General features: G+C 37.7%; 1 protein-coding gene across 11 annotated transcripts in view; it reads left to right on the forward strand.

Moving 5' to 3' along the window:
- The window catches only part of TENM1 (teneurin transmembrane protein 1), an 814,857-nt gene that overhangs the window by 590,101 nt on the left and 201,099 nt on the right, over positions 1-23,657 (forward strand). For 10 of the 11 annotated variants that reach the window (XM_065077940.1, XM_065077943.1, XM_065077939.1 and 7 more), the window contains one exon: positions 11,758-12,018. The exons of the other annotated variant lie outside the window; for it this stretch is intronic. In XM_065077940.1, the coding sequence (XP_064934012.1) occupies positions 11,758-12,018 (261 nt within the window). The remainder of the gene's footprint in view (positions 1-11,757; positions 12,019-23,657) is intronic. 11 annotated transcript variants of the gene reach the window in all.

Consider the following 23,657-nt stretch of genomic DNA (forward strand, 5'->3'; position numbering starts at 1 on the left):
AAACAAGGGTGTATTTCTTTTTTCCTTTGGTTACCTGCAGCCTTAGTGTTTCAACTGAAATCTACACAGATTCTATTAGCAGTATATATAAATGTCTTTGAATGTGGTTTAATACACTGTTACTCTCATTTTTGCTTGAATCTGATATTTCCCTGGTGTCTCTGTTTTGAGTGCTTTCTCCCTTATGTGTTCCTTTTCTGATCATGGCTTAATTACATTTTAAGTGCCTTCTGTGTTACTGTCTCCACCACCTCAATTAGTTCACCTCCAGCTGTGTGAATTTTTTAATACATAGGTACAAAGTATTTCCAACAATACAGAATGTAAGCTTTGCTTATTTGCCTATGGCAAGCATGGGTGAGTGTACAGGGCCACTGTAGGCTAATCTGTTAGTGAGATATCTTGCCCTTTTGGTTTGATTTATCTTCTTTGGGTTAGAGTACTCTCAGCTGCTGTGGATGCTCATAACTTTGACTCTTCCCAAGCATCATTGATCAAGCAGCTTCATAGAACCAAGAATTATGGTGAGCTCACAGGCTTTCAGTCACCCACGGCTGCAGAATACAAGGGATGTTAGCAGTGGAAAAGGCTACTGGTGTGCATCTTCTGTTCCGCAAATAAAATGTCTCAAAGGCAGATGCTGCAAAACTTGAGAAGCGATTTTTATGGGGAATGCTAATACTGTGGGTAATTCCTCCTGCATTTTTCAATCTGTTAAGATCCAAACAGATTATTTCATTTTCTAATTTTCTTTGTTAGGATTTGTGTAACAAAGTTGTTGAGTTAACAGCTTTTAGCTATAATTTATGTAGTTAAAGAAATATAGTGTAGAAGAAATAATATCTGGAAATATTAGAAAATCTAATAAAGGTCTTGGAAGGTAATTAAATGGTTCAAAAATAGTTACTGTGATTGTATGTATCACAAATAAGATATGCAAACCCAATTATTTCCATTAAATTGTTTTAATATCACTTAAGCTGCAGATGAGCTGACCTTTAATTTTGAACTGCTGTTATGGAAATCCCTTTGGGTAAACTAAACACTTGAAGAAAGGGAGCAGAAGTGGTCAGAGTGTTTTGAAGGCAGTTTAATCTCCCAGTTCTTGATCAGATGGAACATTTGATGACAAACCCCTCAAGAGTGTTTTGGGGAAGAGGGGTTATTTGTCTGACAAGCTGTATCCCCAGTCGGCTAATCAAATGGAACGGATGTGCCAAGTTGTCTTTCATATGTTCTCCTTGGTGTCAGATTGGCAGCTGGATGTAATTGGATGTGAATGGAAGTACTGAAGAGCTTATGCACATGTACATGCTCTCGCTCTGCATCGTTCCATAATTAATCTGAAGGGTATATTTGTTGGTCTAAATGTTACTTAGCCATTTAATCCAAATTAAAGAATTCATCACATCATACTAGATATTAACTTATTAAAATCATGTCTACCACATGTAAATTTTTGAAATATCTGGAAAAAAAGAAAAAAAATGTGGAAATATCTTTCTTTTTTTTTTTTTTTTAATTAAAAAGCTGATTAAACACTAAAAAGTTTTTAGTGAATTTATGGGAAAAATTTAAAATATTTTAACAGTGAAAAACGAATTCGTGGGTTGGATTTTCAAAATCGTGGAAAGCAAGTTGGATTTCTAGTTTTATTGTTGCATCATAACTCAGAGTCTCCTGAAAACCTCACCAGAAGAAATGGTCTTAAAATGCTTCATAGCATTTTGTGTTTTACAACAGCAGTCTTGCCAGAAGTCTTTGCTCTGTAGAAGAATGCTGATACTCTTCATTAAGAGCCCTGGGCAACCTGATCTAACCTGGCTCTCATTTGAGCAGGGGGGGTTTGCTATTGATTGACGAAATTCCTTTCAATTTCAGTTATTTAAAGATCCTACAAATTCTAAATTTATATATGTCTGTATCTATGTTTATATGCATCTAGTATTTCACAGATGTGTTTATATATACATTAAAAAAAAAGTATAAACTCAGATAAACTCAGAAAGCAATGGGTGAAATTTTCCAATTTTTGCTCCGTTAGCCAGACTTTTTAGCTGTGGGTGCTTGGGAGAGGTATCAGATGTCCTTTCAGGATTGACAGCATTTGCGGTCGCCAAGGTCTGAAGAGGTTGGCTGGGGGTTTGTGTGTATCCGCTTGCTGGGCAGGCAGACCTGGTGAACCTGGAAGCTTGCAGCCAGGGATTTGTCAGTGTTTTACCTGAGTAATCAGAAAGGGTCAAACATGCATGGTTCCAAAGTAATATGCAATACTTGTTCTGATTCATTATGCTTCCTCACTTTTCAAAAATCTCAGCAAATGGTTCACCATTCAAAGCCTGGAAAGTGTCTGTCAAGATTTACAAAGATATTCCCTCCTGGTGCTGCTGCCTTTTGTGTCTCACTGGCAGCTTTTCTCTTGATGTCTTTTAGCCATTCTCTGCTCTGGACATCTTGCAGCTTCACAACAAAAAGGAAAGGATAGATATGCTAATCCTGTCTCAGGTTTGTTGGCTTGCAGGGGGGGATTGCTCGCATTGAAACTCTCACTGCTTCACCTTTTTCCATCCAGGCCCAGCCACATGCTTGAGGCCAGTGGAACACAGACCAAGCAGCACCCTCCTTCCCTACACACTATGTGCCCAAATGTCTTTGTTGCTTGTTACCTTTCCTAACCCTTCTGCTTGCAGAGGTTTGAGAGGAAAGTAAAGCCTTACTTATTTATTTCTGCAACTTACTACTCTGAGAGAATAATTGCAAAAGGCAAAATATGATATAGATCTGCCATTCTCATACAACCTTCTTAGCAAGCCCCTGAGATCAAAACACAACCAGTCAAACAGAATGTCCCATGTTCTGCCTTGGAAGTGGCTGTGACCCGGCTCGGACAAGCCGGGGTGCAGGCTGGGATCCCTGCTGCTGGACCACCTGGAGGTACCCCAGGAGAAGCTCTTGCTCCTGTTTTCCATCTATGATGGCAGCACAGGGACTGCAGCAACTGGACTTTGTGCTCTTGCACACAAAACACCATTCTCCTGTTTGTTAACACCCAAGGTGATTCTGGTGACTGCCTTATGCATCACCCCTCCTTTAGGGGATTGTGCCTCTAGGTGCTTAGAGCTCTCTGTAACACCTGCTCCATTGCAAATACCTTATCCTAATGTTCAGTACTTTTAGCAGTGTGTCAGCTGGAATGTGAACGAGTGCATCTTTGTCAGAGCAGTCTTGCAGCAGCCTTCCTCTCACTTGCGCTGTTTCCATCTGAAATGGCTCATTCACTGAGCATTCGCTGGAACTGGCACAGGGCGACACAAATACCTTCCTCCGCTCCCACCTGCCTCCATTGCTGGCTGCTCTCCCTCCATGTCACTTCAAAGGAAAATAGTTAGCATCCTTGATACTCTCTGAAGCAATTTTAAAATGATATTAGTAATTTTTGGTAAAATTTAAAGTGAGGAGCTGAGTTACGCTGTGATAATTCTTTCTGAGCAGTATCTGTGGTCTGAGTGCCTCAGGTCTGTTGAGTATCCCATCAGAAAAGGAGAATGTTTCTAGTAAATCACTGTTGAGAGCAGACTTCTAAAATTATTTCTATCGTCGCAAAGTTATACACTTGCCAGATGCTTATTCTGAGACAGTCACACTGACCTGAATCCTAAGTGCTGCCTTCTTTACCTGGCCCACTGGCTTCATAGAATTCCCTTCTGGATTTACAGCACTGTAAATTAAGTCAGATTTTAGACTTCTGGTTTTTAAATGCCCTCTGACATTTTTAAATGCCTTCTAACACTACGTCAATGAACTTTATGAAGATACCTGCTTTGCACATTTTAAAAAGCCTTTGATGCTCGTGTATCTTAAGTCAATGATTAGACTAGAATTTTAAAAGAGAAACAATTTCAATATTTTTGGGGAAAAAAAATGTATTTTTAAAATATTTTTTAAACTGGAATAAAAACTGTTGATAGAAATTAATTGCCTATTTTAATCTTAAGTGCTACTAGAAAGTAGCACCTGTGGTGAAACTTCTGAGATTGAAGTTTGAATGAAAGCAATTCTGCTTTAAGTGTAACTGTGTTCAGAAATTACTACCAGAAAAGCATCTCTGAGTTGAATTCAAGTTTGTAAGGATATGGCAGCAATCTGTGTTAGTGTACAGCTTACAGTCTGTTCAATAGTTCTGTCAATCTTTCTTCTCTAAAGTGCTATACAGGCTTTGAAACAAGTTAGAACTACAACTTTAACTTTGCCTGTTACGAATTGTAAATGTACTGGACTAAAGCTGCTCCTCTGTTTCACACTCTGGGGTTAATCTTGAGGAAGAATGTTTGTTTATGTGGAACTCTTTCAAAAAGAAAAGTTAGTTAATGTGCTCTAGATGACTTGAGTCACAGTTCTGCTGTCCTCCGTGAAAGTCTTATCTTGCTATTTAAAACAACCAAACAAAAAACATAAGAAAATCTACAGGCTAAGGCTGTGACTAACTGTAATTTTGAAAATGTAATGAGAAGAAGAAAGAATCCATTATCTATTGCTTCCCTAAAACGTATACACGTATTCCTAAACTTGTAACTGAAAAGTTATTTCAGAACCAAGGAACCTTTAAAATTCTTGACAGAAAATTATAATGCTTTTCTCTCAGAACAGAGGTTTTGGAAACAGAAAATATTTTTTCATAAAAATTCTTAATTTCCTAATAGATTTTTGCAGAAGAAGAAAGAAATTGTATCTATTGTAAGACAAGGTTTCCAAACTCTTCTTCAGCTGTAGCATTAGAAGGACTTCATTTATCCTCACAAAGGATATGGAGGTTCTTTCTCATTTGTGATAATTAGATTATTTTTTTTCCTCTTGTCTTTAATAAGGTAGAGTTAATGTGGTCATTATTTTAGATTAAGTAGTTTTCCTTTATCAGAAATTTAGGTTAAATGCTAACTCCTGGTATTTGTTATGGTTTTATAACTCTCAAATTCACTAGAGGAGATATATTTATGAATACCTCCAATAGAAATTTCTCTTTAATAGAATCTTGTGAATGGAAGTACTTTACCTCATAAAGCCACACTTTAGGAATAGGAAAGGCTATAGCCCACAATACTTAAGATGTGTTTGAACTTGAAGAATTAAATTCCTAGTCCATCTGATAATTGCAAGGTTTCTTCCCAAATTAAAATGTCACCCACTGCATCCATTTCCCTGGCACCTTGCTAGTTGCTCTTGGAAAACAAAACCTCTAACATTAAAAATTTCCAGTGATCTAAAAAAAAAAAATCTTCTGCTCCTGAGGACAAAGTTTGTCTTTGTCCTCATAGGATGAGGATGATTTCCGTGCAGAATTTGAGAAGTGCATTCCCTTATTCATGTTGAATTCAATAGCGACAAAAATAAAAATTAATACCTGAGAACTTCAGGAGCGTTTTTAAAAATAGATTCATTCTGCTTCTGCCCTCTTTCTTTAAGCTTGAAGAATTAGTCTGAAGAAGAGATTAGAAAGATATTTGCCAGGAGGCGTGGGTTGGAACCTCATCCTCTGGTTCCTCTGGGGAAGGACCTGAGGAATAAAGAGTTTCTTTCTTTCTTTCTCATAAATTTCACAAGCTGAAGAGTTTCCTGAAAGCGCAGCCTCCTTTCCTGATCCCTCAGCTGCCTAATCTGCAAATTTCGTGAAACTTTTTAGTGTTATAGCAGACTCTGATTCCTCTTTTATTCCTCCTTTATTTGTTATTACTGTTATTTCTAACTTTCTAGCATCTCTGGTGGTAACTGGAGGTTACTGTAAGGAAATAAACTCCATAGATAAGGGAATGCAAGGAAAAGTTGAAACGCAGTAAAAGAAAACATGCACAATATGATGCATTTGACAGATAAGTATAAAAACGCAAATGGTATCTTTTATGTGCATGTTATTTATGTGTAACAAGTGTATAAATTTTTAAAAATTAAAATAAATGCAGCTGAGAATCTGTTTTGGGCTGTGATAATAGTGAAATTGGTGATAAACATGAGATTTGTAAAGCAAATTAATAGTCAGCGTAATGTGCTTTTGTAAGTGAATTGATTTTTGGCTTCTTCTTCAATGATTTTCATATGAATGGTTACTGAAGTTTAATGTCTTTGAATTATATTGTCCTGGGAAAGATGTGGCATGTTCTCAATGTGGAAACAAGCAAAATCTTTGACTAAATGAAATGTGAACACACAAAGACATTCCCAAAGTTATCTAGCAGGCTGTGTTACATAAATGACTTTATGAAGTATCTTAAGATCTCTGCCCATTTAATTCTCAAGTCCAGCCAGTAAACCATGGTCCTTAGGTGAGAAATGAGAAATTTTAAGGGCCATTGAGCACACTGAATTTAGCAGAGTGCTCAATAGCCCTCAAAATTTCTCATTTAGGAGGGTGCATATGTATTGCTTCCAAAAATAAATGTGAACTTCACTTTCCCCATTTGATTTACATTTCTTCCTCCCTTCTTCCCTCCCTCCCCGTCTCTCTCCATGTCTCCTGTGCCCAGAGTAGCTGCTCTGCCTTTTTCTCATTTTGAAACACATACAATACCCTTACTGGTTAAACCATTGGCATCAGTTCAGAGTGTGAAACAACAAACACAAATTCATGGTGCAACACTAGAAAATCCCAAACATTGCACCTACCTCAAAACAGCATGTTTGGGGTGTTTTATCTACTGCATTCCCATTATCAGTCCTTCAGACACCAGATTAGTAACTAAAGGAACCATGACACTCTTCAGGTTAGGGCATATTATTTGTTTTTCTGGAATTCTTTCTGTTATTGTTCAGGATCTTTCCATTGGATCTGCTTCCCAAACTCCAATATATTCCCAGTATTCACAAATAACATCCAGTGTGAAAAAGGAAGGAGGCCGGCCCAAGATAAGTACCATGGATTCAAACTGCCAAGACGTTGCTGTTTTCTCCTTGCCTTTGAACTACTTAGGCTCCTTTATGGCTTTGCATCTGCAGAGACAGAGGATTTGTCTATTTTCATCTGGAGAACTGATTTTATGTGTGCTTGGGCAGTGAGCATCCTCAGAATAAGAGCCACCTCATACCAAGAATCAAGGATAAAATTTGTGAATCTATGATATTTAAAGGGACTTCTAAAATATGTAAGTCAGTATTGCTTAATTATGTGATGTGGTTCGTAAATGGTACATAGTAGCAACTTGACAAACTATTCAAGTCTATAAATAATTTACATTTTTCTGTAAGCTCTTTCTGTATTTGAACAGATAGGTCAATTAAGTAATTTATTTTGTATTAATAACAGAATGACAAATAATACTTACTTAACATTTTTCTATAAGGGAATAGGGAAATTTGAAAGGAATGTTCTTTGTACCCATCTCCGTTTATACAATGGTTTTGTGATTCTCTTTTTATCTAATTTGTTTGGACAGTCTTCTCTTTATTTTAAATAATTATTTATTGAAGTAAATATTTATTTACTCTCCCAGTTAGCTGTCTGAAATTAGCAAAATTCTTGGCAAATGACAACGGTGTGGAAATTTCACAAGTCCTGCAAGTCCACTAAGTTTGCAGCAATACCAAGTTGAAGAGCAGAACCTCTATAGTTTTCCCCTGAGTAATATTTTTTCCTCTGCTGGAAAAACTAGATTGTTGGAGTTTTCAGGAGCTTTCTGTTGGTGAGCAGAGTTGGAGCAGCACTGGAGCTGCCTGCCTGTTCAGCTGCCTAAATTTCATGTCGACATGAACACCTTAAATAGCAAAGGCATCACTGGCCAGTGGGGTCAAACTTTTTTTTAACTGCTCGTGTTTTTCAGGAAAATTAAGTTGCTAAAAGGTAGAAAGAATCTGTTAATTCATGTATTTTTTTAATGCACTCAGCCTTCTTTCCTTTTCTTGATCATTAAATTCTTTATATTTCTTTATATGTTAATTTTTGTAAAAAGAAATTAATATAAATGAATGATAAAAGACTTGCATTTTTAATAGTTGTGTTACAGTCGTCACCACGAGGCTCCAGATGTGAATATCCTATTGTGATCTCCTACCTGCCTTCATAACTGCAACCTTTTTTCCTCCGTCCATCATTCATGCAAGAACTTGAATTTCTCATTAATGTTCCCTCATTTCTCTTGTGACTGTATCTTTTTGGTAAGACTAAATCTATCATAAATCCACACTTGAACTTTATATCCTTGTGGAAATATGTAGTATTTTAGGTAACAAGGTTGGATATGCAGACTAAAACCAGCCCCTCATAGCATTCTAAGTGTTTTTCAGAAAATTCATCCCGTGGGAGTTAAAATACTACAAAGGCTTGTATACTTAAGAAATAGACTATTAAGGCAATATATTATGTTAGAGTTCAGTTGAATATGAATTATAGTACAAAAAAGTCGCTTTCTTTTGCTCCACCAAAAAAAGTAGCTAAAACACTGATTATGTTAGCTGCCACATTTTGAATTAACATATAGACTGAAGGGTAAATTCTGTGCTTCTTAAACATGTGTAATTTAATTAGCATTTGTGGGATTTGCTGGGATGGATTTTCCCCTTGGCGTATGCTGTTGCAGGCAGGGAGGACATGGGCTGCTAGGGGCAGAGATCTGCCTGGAGTGGGCATCCGTGGGGAGAAGTGCCTGCATCCCTGAGGACCTGACAGCAGCTGACATGGGTCACGAAGTTCTGAGAAGATTTGTAATTACGGAGAAGTTCCTCAGCTGGTGAAAATAAGTAGAAATCTGCTTTGCAGGGGAAAGAGGTTCAGAAGATGCTTCTTGAGATCACAAGGTATAATTTAGTTGACAGAGACATCCTCTAAGAAACTTGTGTTGCTGTAGTGCTTCACAGGAATCTAAGTTAAAAAATAAGAATAATACTGCTTTTTGAGATAATTTAAAAAAAAAAAAAAAAGAAACAAAAAAAAAGTTATTGGGCAGTTTCATTGGTTATTTCTGCATTGTGGGCCTCAGTCAAAATCAAGACCAGTATTAAGGCTAATAATTAACTCTGTTGGCTGTCTTATTTCATGAGGAAATAATTAAATGTGTTCTTTAATATAAATTGCTCTTGCTGTACATTGATAAATTATCACCCTTTGGAAGAACCTTCTCATTAGAGCTTACAAGAAGTGCTAAAGAACCCACTAGTGTCTTTAAACACAACTGTATGAGCCTGATTTACTTTCCTTGAGTTTTATATGGTTATAGCAGCTAAATCTTAGTTTTCTTTGATAATATACTTCTTTAAATGGCTATATACATCTATTCCTCTCTTTTATGCTATCTGCTAAAGCATGTGTTAACCATCATCAATTTTTGATTGATTAGACAATGCGTGGGACAAGGTAGTTCATTGCTAGTTGTGAGCTCCTTGCCAGCACAATTTGGCTTTCACCTTTCTTTCTGAGCACAGGTGCAGTACATGGAGCAGAGCTCCTGTCGCTTTTTCATAGTAGCTCAGCTCAATTAAGCAGAACTTTAAATCAGCTGTTTCACAAGAAAGCGTTAACTTACCTCTGTTACTGAAAAAAAGTTTTGTGAAATAAGGGCATCCACAACCTCAATTTAAATGAACAATGTCACCCTGTCAGGGTGGAATAGAGTCAGCCTGCTGATATGTTTCCCTTTGTGTTTCATTCATCTGGGTTAATAATCTGGGACTATTGCTGGCTTTTTATTTCTTGGTTTATTTACAAGTCCTTTTTAAATTTGGTAAAGGAAACTTAAGTAAAAGTTAGGAGTGCAATGCAGCTGTGATGGTTCAGTGTTCAGCATCAATACCTGCACTCTTCATGTCATACAAAGATTTTGTCCATGCTGTCTAGTTAAATCAAGTGGAGCTTATTTGTTGTGTATATAATACATCATTTAAATGATACTTAAAAATAGGGCATTGTACAAATCACACTGTACTTAGTTATACCCAGTACCTTTCTGTGAGTTTGCCTTGGTTTCTCCCATGCCCCATGAGCTTTGAAAACCTCCGAAAAAAAGGACTCGTCTGAAGACTGAATGCTTTGTGCTTACCATCTTAGCCATAGAGGAAGGAGAGTTTTTTCCAGAGGGTCTTATAGGTTTCAAAGTCTCTCTTGCAAGTGTCTTTGTAGGATTGGGAACCAGTAGAGTCCAGTCTCAGCTTTCACTTGTGTTCACAAGCGTGTCCACAAGTACTGCTTGATCTTCTTTTCCTCCTTCATTCTCACAGCCAACCAAGTGCCAGTTCTAAACAGGCCCCAGAGACCATTACACTGCGTTGTAATGGTAGATAATATTCAAGTGCCAAATATTCCCTCTACTGCAGAAACTATGGAGCTGCTTTTTAGCATCTTGGCTATTTTCTCCTAGATATCTCCATCAAACCTCATAGTCAGTCTCAAGGCATGAGAGACTTGGAGAACAGAGCATCTTCCCCTGCCCTCTAGAAAACAGTTGCCATTCCCTGAGCTGAAAGCCAGCCCATGCTGGCTGTCACTACAACTGAGACCTTCAGGAATGTTTTGATTGCGAAGGAAAGACATGCAAAGATAGATGACTTAAAAATTGAGACACTTCAGCGTATTCTAGTTTAGCATTTGGTTTGTAGATTTTGGTTGATACGTTAAAGAAAATACCAGGGCTTTTAGTTATTTCTGAGAGTGTGCTCTAAAATAAGAACTGCTCCTCTCGCTGGCTGATAAGTGGATTAGTTTGGCAAATTAAAGCTTTAGTTAGGATGACAGTAGAAGAGAGTATTTGTCCTCAATCTCCATCAATGACTCTTGTCTCTAATGTTTCTTTTCTAGAAATTGAAAGAATACTGTATGCATGTTTGATACTGTATTTAGTCTCTCAAGATGACATCCCAGGTCTGATGTTCAATTAGGGAGTGCGGTTCTGTAATCCTTATTTAATTAGAACTCCTTGTCTTATTCCCTGGGAGCTGCATTTGTAATTGGATTCTCACAAGTGAGAATATGCAGAGGCCACCTCAAAGGGAAGTTGTAATTTGCTCATGTCTGTTACTTACCTGTAGTTCTTCGAGAATGTCTCCTCTGCATATTCACATTATGGGTCCTGTCCACCTTCTGTTTGTCCTCGAATTTCTAGTGCTCTACAGTTGTGGTGTTTAGTAAGAATAATTGGAATATTGAGCACTGTACAACTCTTTCAAATCTCTGGTCACTTGGTGTCATGAGGTGGCACTTGTACAGTGCTAGTAGTCACCGATCTTCTAGGAAGTTCCTGTAGGTCACCAGCACTGGAGAACCAAAACCCACTGGTGTGAATATGCAAGGACAGCACTCTCAAAGAGCAATCCAATGGTAAGTAGCCTTTCTTTGTCTTCTGTGATTAACCAAATGTTTCAAAACTTATTTCATAAATTTGCTATTTCCAAAATTGCTATGCTTTCCCTATGATAAAAACATATTGAGATTAGGTTTAGAGCTGTTGCCTTTCTGGCAAAAAACAAGACAGTGTCTGTGTTTGTAAGTACTCACTTCAGTTGTAGATTGATGTACTACTCTCAGCGTGTGGGTGTGTACACATATTTGAGCTAAAAATATATATTTCTTTCAGAGAAAAAGGCACAGTGCATCATCATATATTTTACCGAGTTGCACTCTTCCAGTTGTATTATAGTAGATTAGATAAATGTGAGTCACTGACCAGAAAAAGTCTTCTAATAGTATTAACAATGTTAATTCTCAAAACAGATTCTCCAAAAGAAAATCAAAGGTATATAGCTTTTCTCTTCTGAGTTTTTTTTCTGAACTTTTGTTTCTTCCAGACATGGAATTCTGTGAGACTCCCCATATTCTGTGCTCTGGCTACCAAGCGGATTTACACGGGGTAGCGGAGCACAGTTACCCGCTGGAGGTGGGATCTGACGTGGATACCGAAACAGAAGGTGCTGCCTCCCCGGATCATGCCCTGAGGATGTGGATGAGGGGGATGAAATCGGAACACAGCTCCTGTCTGTCCAGCCGGGCAAACTCAGCGTTGTCCCTCACAGACACTGACCATGAAAGGAAGTCTGATGGGGAGAATGGTAATAAAGAAATGCATCTAATTGACTGAATAGAAATAGTCATTTATTTCACTCTTTCTTCTTCTACTTATCTTTAATTTTCCTTTTAGTGTTTTGTTTTGTTTTTTTTTTTTCTTTTCCACCTTCATTCTTAGGTCTCTGTATTATATGAAAGGCAAAAGGGTTATTTGGTATGTGTGTTGTATTTATAGTGCAGATTAAAAATAAGACAAAAAAATGAAACAATATTTTTGTTAAAATATCATTCTTCTAGAGACCACTTTCCCACATTCTCCATTTTATATCATAGGACATTTATCATTTGAGTTTAGTAGCCCATAAATTAGGTTCTAAACCAAATCTCTACATGTACATTTATATCACATTTTGTGTAGAATTGTTTATACACATGCTGGCTACACCTGAAGGTGTGCCTTTAGCAGTTGGACAGATTGAACAGGTCTTGGTTGTATCTCAGTTCTGTATCGATCAGCATATGGAGGGTGTGTTGCTGGATTAGGTTTTGAAGGGTGATGGAATGGTTTTGGGGTTTTCAGGGTTTTCTTCGATGGTTTTAGGTTTGTTTGTTTGTTTTAATATCCATTGTCTTTCAGGATCTTGTTACTTATTTGCTTTTCAGATGGTTTAGTGTGTCATAGAAGGGAAATATGTGTATTTAATTAAGTAACATGGAGGAATTAATAATTTTTATTTCTGCATTAAAATTTATGAAAATACGTTCTAAATGTTAAAGACAATTCATTATGCTTATGATGAACAAGCTTAGCTCATATTTTAGTTTCTGTGTTTAATAGCTACCTGTTATGGTAGTTCTAAAGGTAGTTAAATATGTATTTTTAACTTGTCAGAAGATAGGCAAACCAGTGAAAGTGGCAGATTGACACTTTAGTGTTGACAGTGATATATTTTAGTAGTTCTATAGTCATAAGATGAGAGTTCAGTCATAAATGCCATTTCTATACTTATGTATTTTGCATTTCTCAAATACGAAGCTGGTAACTTATAATTTCAGCTGTACGTTTGTCAATACTAATGGTAACGTCAAATATAGGTTCAAATATGTTAGATTATCTTCTTGAGTTTCAAAAAATGTTTTAGTGCACAGCTCGTTCTTTTATTAGGTACCAAGGTACATATTTTAGTCTGGAATGCAATGATGCAGCTGGGTATTCATGATGTTTTGCTACCCATACCAGTTGCACTAAATAAGTTATCTTGACATAGAAAAAATTTATTACAGGTAACAAAAGAAATGTTTTTGTTACCTTCATCATCCTACATCACAGGAACCATGGGTGAAGTGTCCTTAAGATAGAAACACATAATCATTGTGTTTCACTGACAAAGAATGGAGTAGTTTCTTCTAAATGTTTGTCTCAGAGAATGATTTGAATGAATTGAAACCTATTTCCTGCATGGTCTAGAATAGAACAGGTTGTCCTTTTGCATGTGGATTTAGTATTTGGTTCTTTGTAAGCTTTAGAAGACATTTTTAATTGGGGATTTGTGGTTTAAATACTTGAATATGAATTTTAACTAAATATTTGGGAGAGGAAGTAAGTTGGAAGAGAAAGAAACTGCGAGCACAAGCTCATTTGAACTCTTTAGTTGTCTCCAGGCAGGGTCGACAGAGCAGGTATCAGTGCTTCCTGTGGTGTCAAGTTGTTACAATGATTACAGTTTTGAAAGTTAATATGGATAAATTTGAAGACTATGGCTCAAGCTATATTAGTTTATACTATCTAGTACTTCACAGGTAAGTTCATAGTCGAGATTCCTGATCCAGAGAGCACCATTTTTTCCATCTGGGTTGGCACTCAGTAGCAGAGCACTCTTCGAATACAGAAGTTAATAAATCTCTACTTAAATGAAGTAATAGATGTAACATCTTTCTGTTTCTATGCAGTCATTTGTGCCAGGGGCTTTATCAGAGAGCCACACATGTTGCATTTATCCTCGCCAGCTCCTGCCATGGAAGCAGATTTTCTTTGTGCCAGCCAGTAACTTCTGTGGTGTGAAAATGAGTGAGCATAGAAGATCAGTTAGTGGAAGTTCATGAAATGCTAGTTTCCATGATACTGTCTAATTGCTAAAAAAATAGATATTTAGAAATTCTGGCTTTCAAAGGGTTGACCAAACTGTATGTGAGCACAGCTATTTGTAACTGGAGTAAAATTAATGAGGAAGATACAGTTGTTGCATTGTTTGAGAAAACTAATTGCTATTATTGTCTGTATTTTGAAAAGGTCAGTTGGTTTTTGTTGGGTTTACTTTATTTTTTTTCTCTATGAATGCAATTCAGCTACAAATGCAGAGTAGCGCTTTTTGTGGTGACATTAGGACAACTAAGCATGTGGACTCTGGTAGACCTGCTTTCAGGACGTTTTTCACTTTATGTTGATCTGAAGCAAATATACTTTTGCTAATTTTATTCTGTTTAGATATTCCTTCAATTTCTCATATTCATTCAGAGCTCTAGCAGGAGGTTCCCTGACACAGGATAAGTACTTCATTATGTATTCCGAGTAGCCCAATTTGAGAATTTATTTGAGGATTATTTTCCTTCATAGACACACCAGCTCTGTCATAATCACTGTTTAAACATACTCTGGTTGTTTTGGCAGCATAGAACAGATTGTGTGAAACACCAACATTCCAATTTAAATTAGTGCTGTCGATGTTAATGGCAACTAATAATAGCCTATTAGTGCACAAAATGCCTTCAGCTTTGCCTGAGGCTGAGGAAAATATATATTAACTGCAAGTAATGAATGGGCAGTTTCTTGGGTATCATTGCTTATCTATGGCACAGTATAAATAGCTCTGTTTAAACATGAGCAGCGTTACTCTATAATATGTGACTGCAAATTTCAGACAGAAACACTACGGAAAAACAATATCAAGAATAGTTACTTTGTTCCATTGAAGAAGACCGCATTTACCCTCAATTCACTGAAACAATGGTATCTGTCATTGCAGTGTATCAGAATGTGGTTTAGACTGCCAGATTACTGAGCTGGCAAATTTCTTTATTCTTTCTGGAGGAAAGCCATGGTTCAGGAGATGGTACAATCCTGATCAAAATCTACATCACCTGATGTGGATCAGCATCCCACACTAGCTGGTGTACTAAAAAGGAGACTACAGTCCATTTTGTATCCATATACTCTTTCCCATTAAATTGTTCACGCAGTTCTTATGTTTTGCTCTAGAGGACGTTTGCCTTGCTGTGAAGCCATGAATTTTAACCTCAAGTGCATTTGCGCCGTCATCCTTTTCTGAGCAGCAGTTGACTTGTTTGCACAACCATCAACTCTTTTACTTTTAGCTACTCATCTCAGCTGAGGCTAGTACAGAACTTGAGCCATTTCTGCAATAATGCAATTTTTAACTTGTTTTAGGGTGTCAGATTGTTTTGTAGAACTCCAATGTCTGTTTCGCTTACTCCTGATGTGTACTTAGATGTTTTTATGCAATTAGCTACTCCTTCTCTACTAAGTAGTGAGAAATAATATCAGACTACCGGATTCTCAGTACTGGATGAGTGCACTGTGAAGTGCACACTCAGCCTTGGAGCCAGATTCATGTTCAGTTCCTTTGGCTGCATTATATTATGGCAACTAGGCATTAGCTATAGTTCACAACAGCTTCTTTGAGATTTGTAGACAAGAAATTAGGGTGTTAGTACAGGCTGAAATACCACTAGATTGGCTGTGGAATATAGCTTTAGAGTGCTTGAGATCTGGCCTGGGTATATTTTTTTAAAATTATTTTATTCTTTCTTAACATCATTATATGGGATCAGATTATATTTGAAGCAATAATTTTAATAATATCAGTAGTTTTAAACAGCAAACTGCAAAGGTAGAATAATATTAGCCATATATTAGTAAGTGGATGTAATAGAGAAATCAGTAGGTTACAGATCAAGTCTGAGTTTAATGACACAAACATGTAAGGTTAATCTTGTGTAATTCACCTAAGTATTTGTTTTATACCCTGGGAGCAGTGATCCATTTATTGGAGCTTTTGTCTCTTTCTAAATATCTGGGGTTTTTTCACTTGGATTGCTGGGCAGATGGGTGATTTTGGGACAAGTCACCTCAGATCTTTGCGCTTCAGAATCAGTGTCTTAACAGTACCTGTTAAAGGGATGAAGATAATTAAGCATAATAGTAAAAGAAATATTGTAACTGCTGATGCTGTATGAGGAACACAGCTTTGTGAATACTGTAGCTATTCAAACGTGGGGACAATTTAGCTAAGGACAAGATTCTGATTTTATTTATCATACATGTCAATAGACATGCTGTAAATTCATGCCTGTTTAAGTTACACTTGAATTTGGGTCTCCATAAAAGTTTTGTGTTTAATGCAAGAAAGTGAGCATGTTAGCATTAATATTGTCATTTACTGTTATTTTGTAAACAAGCCAGTCGTTAAGCTGATCTCTGGCTTTCTTATTTCTTCAGGAAATTATTAGCAACAGCTGCATTATAATAACAAAACTTGCTCTGAAGAGTAATATGCATGTGACTGACTCTATGCAGGATTGTGTTTGTAATAATGATGGCTGTATCTGGAATATTTCCATTAGCTCCTGTTATGTCACTATTTACAACGATGCAATTAAGAAACTGAGTTACTACATTGCAAGTAGAGCAGTTAGGTCAGATATGTGTAAGTAGCCTTGAAAATATAAAGGTAAATATCAGTCCTAATCCCATTCTGTCTGTTCCATTTAATATTTTTCTCTTCATTCCTAGTGTGCTTTGCTTTGCCTTTTCATTGTGGCATGGGTTGCATTCCTGGTCGTACACTCCTCTCTGTTGGGTGGTTTTAGTCACCCAATAGACTAAGGCAACTTCATCAGCTTAAACCAAATACCAAGCTCTCAAGGTGAAATTCCTTCAACTTCTGGAGTTTACTATAGCTTGTGAGATATTCGATGTATGATGCTCTCAGATGTTTAACAGAAAGGGCCACTGATCTTTCCTTAGCAAAAGACTTATCTTGCTTCAGTAGTGTTTTTTTCTCGTTACTGTTTAGATGGTATTTATTTTGGTTGCTTCTGCTGTTGTTTCAAAGAAGCCTCCTCAGTGTCAAAGGAAGGGCGTGAATCTCTGCGGTAACCCAGCGATGCCTTTTGGGGAGCATTGTGGTATTCATTGATATTGTAACTGCTCTGCTGGAGCTGTTAAGAGTGTAAGATGCTTTTGTTGACCTCAGAGTGGTTCCTTTGGAAATGTTACCATCTCAAAGGAAGAAGATGAGTTATCTGAATTGCTTTGGATAAATGTGAGATGCTTCTGTAAGCACTGCAACATCACCGCACTTGTAATATCTTCTATTACAAAAGAAATAAAATAGTATAGGAAAATCATCTATTTGTGCCCCTAGTATTTAAGGCATTTATGAAATTGCTCATATATGGAAATGCAGCTAATGATTAGTAGTTTGTCAGTATTGTGGGGAAAATGCTGCCTTTAAACATTGCTGTCTTCATTACTTTTTCTTACTGACAGGGGCATTGCATCTGCATAGCTGCTATTTTAATCTTTACAGTTCTCATATTGCATATTACAGTCAGTACACAACGTTAAAACATTCCCTTCCTTGTGTTTCTCTTTTAGGGACAACAAATGCTTATTTAGAGACAAATATCAAACAATGTTCAATATTTTACATTAAAGATAATGAAACGGTATTTTGAATGTATCAGAAATATTTTTTATATTCCGTAATCCAAATGACCTTTGCCCACAGTAAAAAGTATCTGTGCATTTGTACAAGGTTGTGTAATATTTTTAGCCCTGCAGTTTTGTTTTCTTTCGCAGGTATCTAAATGAGGGGAGGGAGAGAAGCTTTAGGAGAACAGTCAGGTCTAATTTTTATCCCAGAAATGAGTAACTTAGCATTAGAGCTCAAAAAAAATCACTTGGCTTTCCTCCCATATATTATGCAGAAAGGATAGTGGGAATGGCTTAGGGAGCCTGTAGCAATATAAATTATTGCTCCTTTCTTTTGAATCCTTTTGACTTTCTCAGGTGCAAATGAGCAGGCAGCAAAAGTATTTCCACAAATATTTTAAAGTGCAAAAGGGTGTTGTGGTGCTGCTGCAGTTGTTGGGAACTCGGTTTATCTGGGCTGCGATGGGGGAAGGTGCGGTGGGACACGCCGGGCAGGGTGAAGGGTATCTGACTCGTCATTTCAGCAATCTTTGTGAGACTAGGGGGACGCTGAACTAAATACTTCTTCTATAGTTAAACGTCTACCATGAATTGAGCCAGTGATGTGCACTTGCAGCCCAGAAGACCATTCCCATCTTGGGCTGCACCAAAAGGAGCGTGGTCAGCAGGGTGAGGGAGGTGATTCTGCCCCTCTGCTCTGCTCTGCCCAGACTCCACCTGCAGTGCTGGTCCAGCTCTGGAGCCCCCAGCACAGGAGAGATATGGACCTGTTGGAGAGGGGCCAGAGGGGGCCACCAAGGTGATCAGAGGGCTGGAACAGCTCTGCTCGGAGGACCGGCTGAGAGAGTTGGGCTTGTTCAGCCTGGAGAAGATAAGCTCTGGGGAGATCTTATTGTGGCTTTTCAGTACTTAAAGGGGGGGCTTATAAGAAAGATGGAGACAAATTTTTCAGTAGGGACCATTGCAATAGGACAAGGAGTAATGATTTTACACTGAAAGAGAGGAGGTTTAGGTTAGATATAAGCAAGAAATGTTTTACACTGAGGGTGGTGAGAGCCTGTCCCATGTTGGTCAGAGAGGTGGTGGATGAACCATCCCTGGAGACATCCCAGGCCAGGCTGGACGGGGCTCTGAGCAACCTGAGCTGGTGAAGATGTCCCTGCTCATGGTAGGGGTGGCACTGGGGGAGCTGGGAAGGGCCCTGCAACCCAGACTGTTCTGTGATTCTGTGATTCTATGTGGGTATCTCTGGACTAGTGTGTTGCTGAGAACAGTTTGTTTCTAAACAACCAACATATCTTTCTTGATATTTTATTTATGTTGTTTTATTATTAAGTTTGTAATACATTTTATTTCTCACCTCTTTTGATTAAAATTGCAAATCTATTAAAAGATCAGAAATCTGATTTACAGAAACAACCTACAGACATATTTTATATGTATAACCTTTGGATTAAGTTAATTATTTTTGTTTAATACTGGTTTGCTTTTAATACGTATTTTGAAATACAAGCAATTCTCACTTATATGTCTTAAAATGTAAATGATCTTGGCAGCTAGAACGTGGTTTTCATCAAAGTTTGGGATATTCTGCTGAAAGCTGCCAGTGGAACCTCATTAGTGTGAAATATGGCTAGCGGGAAAACTTGTGCTCTCATCATAGAAGGTTATAGTTCAGGCTACTAGATAAATACGATCAAATTACTCTTATTTGGTTCCTCAGCCAGAATGGTTTTAAATGCAAAGATATTTAGAGCTTTTTGCTTCCCCTTGCAAAATGTTTTTCAGCTCTCCCAAACTTTAATACTGTGAGATAAAAAGAAGGGATCTAGCAAATGAGTCCAGGATTGGTAGAAAAGTGGAAAATACTGACAAATTATCCTTTTAGGTTCTAGCAAGGTTTAATCTAAATATAATTTCTTCTTGACAGTATGAGATCTCCTAAGAATTTATTGTCATCCTACCATGGATGACAAAAGTTTGCTCATTCTTCCTTTTCAGCCTTTTTTTTTGTTTTTACCCACTGAATTCATTGTTCATTAAATTACATGAGAAAGTCTTATCTTCCATTTTCAAATTTGTTAGTATTTCATTTCCTCTTGGGCTTAGGAGTAAGATGAAGATCAGCATAAATCTGTATTATTCAGAATCACAATTAGCATATCCCCATTTTACAAATGGGAAATATTGATAGTATCAAATATCTTTGGTTACATCACCTAGAAGAACCATAGAAAATGAAGTGGCTACTTTCCATGACTGCAACCTTCAGAGTCTTCGCAAAGTGAAAGCTAAATCAGACATATTAGACTCTTTCTCACTTCTGCAATAGAAATAGGATAAGAATGGGAAGTTGTATATGAAATTACACAATTAGTTTGGACATGATTTGAATACTGCTTATTTCAGCTTGCTTTCATATACAGGCCTTACAAAATGAAATTCATACCTAGCTCTACACCCTGACTTTATATTTTGTAATATGAGCATTAGAGGAATTGTGTATAATTAGCTCATCTAGAATATGGGTCTAGGAGCACTGAATAATTCCTGCAGGCTGCTTCCTCTCCCTGACAGATGTTTTTGGGTAGTATTTTAATTAGAGTCACACATTCTGATGGTTAATTATTGCCAGTGTTGTTTCTTTATCTTAAGTTTCTACTCCAGATGATTTGCAATGTAGATTTTATACATTGCTTTGCAATGCTGACCATCAGTTGAGCAGCACCAGTCAGCATCTGACCACACGTTGTTCACCATGAGATGTATTGGCAGCACAGGGGAGCCGCCCTTCGGGCAACAGAAACCAAATGTTGTCACATAACTCCATCCCTTCCCCTTGGGTGTTATCTGGAAAAGGAACTGGGGAACGTCAGTGATTTGTAGGTTCTTTTATTCCATGAAACCACACTTCCTAAAATACTTGTATGTGGGAGGAAATGCCTGCAAGTGAGGATGGCTTAGGACATCAGGTCAGGGTTATTCAGCTCTCTTGCTAAAAACCTTGCTAAGAGCTACCAAAAGCATGTAAGAAACTCAGGGAACAAAAGTTAAGGGTACTTCTAACCTGTATATAGTTTTTATTACGGTTCATAATGCTCCCCCATCCCCACCTCATCAGTTTTGTACATTAGAGGGATTTTATATCTTCTCTGACATCATTAGAAATTTAAACAAGACAGCATTGTGCATTGGAACTCAAAGAAGAAAAATATCAGTATTTTAACTACAGACAAGTAAAAAGAAATGTTTGTAACTATTAAATGTCCTACTCTCCCCAGATGATATGCACGTTAGACAACTATGAACACATAAATATCGATGATTTTGAATTTCTGTGACTCCAGCTCTAAGAATTTCTGCCTGGTTTTATTTATGTGAAGATCCCATACAGTTTTAACATTGGTTATGCTAATAAATACTGCAGAGTATGACTCGTTTGATGCAGCCAGTGTTGTTTTATCTTAGGGGTATATTTGTGCAACAGTTGACTGTTATTGATGAACTGCTAATTTTCTTTTGGCTTTTGAATCTAGTCATTGTAATGAGCATTACAAATGTTGCTTCAGGCTTGTTTACATCAATGTAGTAAGCATGTCACTTGCTTTGGAGCCGAAATGAATTTGTAAATGAGCTTGGAGTACTTCATGGTGATTTATTCTTGTCTTTTCCAAAATATTGTTACATTTCCTATGAATCAAATACCACAGCCAAGGAAGATTCAAAAGTATTTCCTGTGGGAATGGGTGAAGCCATTTCTTTAATGAGCCTCATATTAAAGAGAGTTTCCATGTGGCGCCTTCACCTGTAATATTTGCACCATATTGTCACTCCACTTAGCTCTAACTCACTGGTGGGCTGTCTGGCATTTTTAACAGTGTTGAGTGGTTCTCTCCTACACTCCTGAGCAATGCCTTTGTCTTATGGAAAGACAGCAAGTAGAAAGGGGTCTTTGTGCCACAAACACACCCCAGGTTTGCCATGATTAGTCAGTGTAGCAAAACACAATCAAAAATGTCTTACTCACATCTTTCAACATGGTTTTGAAATGCAATATGTTTTTCACTCTCTGCCTACAATTATTTTTGAGTAAATGTAAAACATAAATTAATACATGCATTTCATATGTACCAAAGCCACAGTGAGTGTTCATTAGACTTAAGTGTCCTTCTCATTGCTTTGTCCAACAGCCATTTCAAGTGGCACTTTTGGTTTGAGTACAACGTATTTGATTAACTTTTCCCCAAACAGTGCTTCTGAGACAGCAAACTTTCTGTTATTGCCCTGTCATGCTAAGGTCTTTTAGAGCAAGGATTTTACTGATTGTTGAAGTGGCAGAATCATAATGTGTGTTTTGAATTTGATTTTCTGCGTAATTTATAAGGAAGGTGATAGTGATGAAGACTCATCTCTAGTCACAGAAACTGTTTTTGAAAAGTCAAGATTGAGGTAGTGAATATGCACCTCACTTATCATTGTGGTTGCCTTCCTGGTATGATTATAAAAGGCTCGACCAGAGATCGTGGCTTGATAAATAAGGTGATATAAATTTTCTTTGCAGTATCTCACTCAAATTACCTCAGTATAAATGAAAAGCCATGTTTATGCTTGGCTTTGCAGCCTAGATTTCCCTGTCTGGGAATGGTGCAACAATATAGTCAACTTCTACAGGTTTAATGTCCTATTTTGACTCTCAAGATCTATTTTTACCTCAGTGGTGTGAATGTGAGTGAAAAAGCCATCATTTTGTGGAACAGAGGGAGCAGCGGGAAGCTCCTGCTCTGAGGAGGATGCTACCCTGGGTTGTGAGCAGTATGTGTTTGCCCATAGGCAGTCAGTGCACGTGGGGTGAGCTGCTGGTGTTCTGCCAAGTCCCTGCTGCCTTTTGGTGTCTTCTCAGTGCCAGTGGCATAAGGGATGCTGCAGTCCTGAGAAATCTGCCTGCTTTGATAGGAAGAGAATGTGAGAGATGATCCATGGTGCAGGTGCACAAGGAAGCCACTGTGTCCCACCTCTTCCTTGCCCTGGTTTAGCATCATACTGATTAAGGGTTTTTCAAAAATCCTCAGCCCTTCCCTCTCCTGGCTTAGAAATTGCTAAGAACATGGCTGTGCCAGCACTTCTCCATTGCTTCCATAGAGGAAGACTTTCCCTCCCATTCTGTGTGAGCCTGTGGGCTACTGAGATCTGGGAGCCCTGGGGAAGGTGGGCACAGTGGCCATGGGCACAGTGGCCATTGGCCAGGACTTCACTGCCAAAGATAAAAGAGCTCAAATGTTTTTCTTCCAGAGCACCTGTTTTTATTCACCATTTAGAACTGCAGTTCTTCCTTTCTAACAAGGGACACTGCCCAAATGCTTTGTGGGGATGTGCTCAATGTGTCTACAACTCTCTTTTATGTCTTTGCCCATGGGGAAAAGTATAATTGAGTTCTTCATCAAGCCTGTGTGGCTGTGTGTTCAGTCAGTACAATGTTCATCTTGACTTGCTTATTGATGGTTGCATTGATTATTTTTATCCTAGCCTGTGATCCTATCTCCATTCTCGCTTTTTAATTTTTATAGTTCACTTCCTTGTGAACAGCAAATTCAGCTGTGTTTGGTCGTGTGCATATTTTGTTAGAAAAAGAATCACCTGAATACAGATTTCTCCATAGTAGTTAATAACCTACAGTACTTGGAAGCTCCTTCTTCTTTTTATAACCTATCTTTTTTCCAATACATTTTCTGATTACTGCACTACGGTTCGAATTTTATTGGATCACTTTAGAGCATAATAATTCATTTCTGATCCCTAGTACCTCTCGTCCATGTCTGAAGTGCTCCACATTATTTCAGTCACTCGTTTTTGTTTACATCTTTTCTCTGAAGACAGTCTGCTGCGTTTTGCCTCAAAATATCTTTCTGGCTGGCATCACCATTTTAGTCTTGTGATATCCAATTTCTTTTT

This window comes from Columba livia, chromosome 12 (genome assembly GCF_036013475.1).
Source record: "Columba livia isolate bColLiv1 breed racing homer chromosome 12, bColLiv1.pat.W.v2, whole genome shotgun sequence".
NCBI classification, from domain to species: Eukaryota; Metazoa; Chordata; class Aves; order Columbiformes; family Columbidae; genus Columba; species Columba livia.